The 1,387-nt window shown below is 48.2% G+C and overlaps 1 protein-coding gene across 1 annotated transcript in view; it reads left to right on the top strand.

Annotated features, from left to right (window-relative positions):
• Positions 1 to 481: 481 nt before the first annotated feature.
• Positions 482 to 1,387, top strand: part of rph3aa (rabphilin 3A homolog (mouse), a) — a gene marked incomplete at both ends in the record, with an annotated part of 12,371 nt that continues 11,465 nt past the window's right edge. Inside the window, 2 exons of the mRNA XM_080847458.1 lie at positions 482 to 617; positions 1,129 to 1,299. Coding sequence (XP_080703584.1) covers positions 482 to 617; positions 1,129 to 1,299 — 307 coding nt within the window. The remainder of the gene's footprint in view (positions 618 to 1,128; positions 1,300 to 1,387) is intronic.

The raw sequence follows: 1,387 nt of genomic DNA, 5'->3' as shown, positions 1-1,387 counted from the left end.
GTATATTGTGTGTATGGGGAGTGTGTTTACACACTGGCATATGTGTGTGTGTGTTTCCTTCAGGTGTCGAGGAGATCTGGATCTTGGTTTTTCAAGGGGCAGCCTAAGCAGGTGTTCCCGCCCCCTCTGTCTATCTCATCACCAACAGACTACATATCCCCGCCCACACAATCAACTGCCCCACCCAGAGACACTAGAGCCCTACCCGCAAATGTGGTGGCTCCGCCTCCCGACTCCGGACTCCAGTGTCACCCTGCTGTCTCAGAGTCTCCTGCATGCCCGGAGGCTGTGCATGAGGAGTGTGCACATCAGGGGCGGGCACGTGAGGAGCGTACACACATGACTAATGCCAACAGGCAGAGAGAGGGTGAACCAGGTAAGCCATGATGGCATCAGCTGGTGTGACAGTGTAAACAGAAAATATTAATTAATTCAGTCCAAGCTCTGACTGTGTGTGTTCTGTGTGTGTGTTTAATCAGAAATGAGACCTCAGGCAGAGGCAATGGCCACAGATGTTCAACAGCATTTCAAAGCTGCATCGGAGATCAATCACCATAGCAACAGCCAATCAAAAAGGGGAAAAGTCGGAGGCTCCACCCCCATCACAGTTCAGATCTGTGAGAGTGACATCAGTACTACACTCCTCTAATATAACTCCATGATTTACGGGGACATATTAAGGACCTTCTTTTGGGATGCTGAACACTCTCTTAATATGTACATTTAATAATACAACACTAGACTGTTGTGTTGGATTACTGTACTGAATATTTCTTTTACAATTCCCTAGATTGAATTAAAAAAAAATGCTGGTTCCTATGGGCCGCAAGACGTACTTGTCTTTAGAAACAAACATGACCTCTATCCTGTCTCCTATGAAGTGTATAGAAATGTAAAGATCCAATGTACTTGAGACATTTTGTTATGAACCAGAGAAGAATGTTACTTTCCGGTGAATACCCCATAGATACCCCCACATGCCTCCCATGTTATAAAGGACCATCAAGGTACTGCTCCCCCCACCTTCATCACACAACCACAGCCCCTGTACACCAGTGCATCCACAGCATACGTTCTGTCTGACGTCCAGCTCTCTTCTCTCTCCTCTCTGCCCTGTTCTCTTTTCAGGTGACGCCCCTCCACCTACAGGACATGGAACCCCATCCCTGGTAGAGGCGTCCCCCCCTGTGTTACTGGGGAGACCGGGCGCAGCACCAGTTGGAAGCTCACAGGCCTCCTCTAGCCCCACACCCCCAACCAATGAGGTGGAGGCAGACAGCTATGACTCGGATGATGCCTGTAAGATCAATGATTATGATTATTTGCAGTGAGATGATCATTGCATACGACCATTTGCAGGAAGACCAGGAATCAGCTATTCTGATCA

This window comes from Sprattus sprattus, assembly GCF_963457725.1.
Source record: "Sprattus sprattus genome assembly, chromosome: 11".
Classification (NCBI taxonomy): domain Eukaryota; kingdom Metazoa; phylum Chordata; class Actinopteri; order Clupeiformes; family Clupeidae; genus Sprattus; species Sprattus sprattus.
The sequence above is the reverse complement of the archived record's forward strand: the minus strand, read 5'-3'. Positions and strand labels throughout refer to the sequence as shown.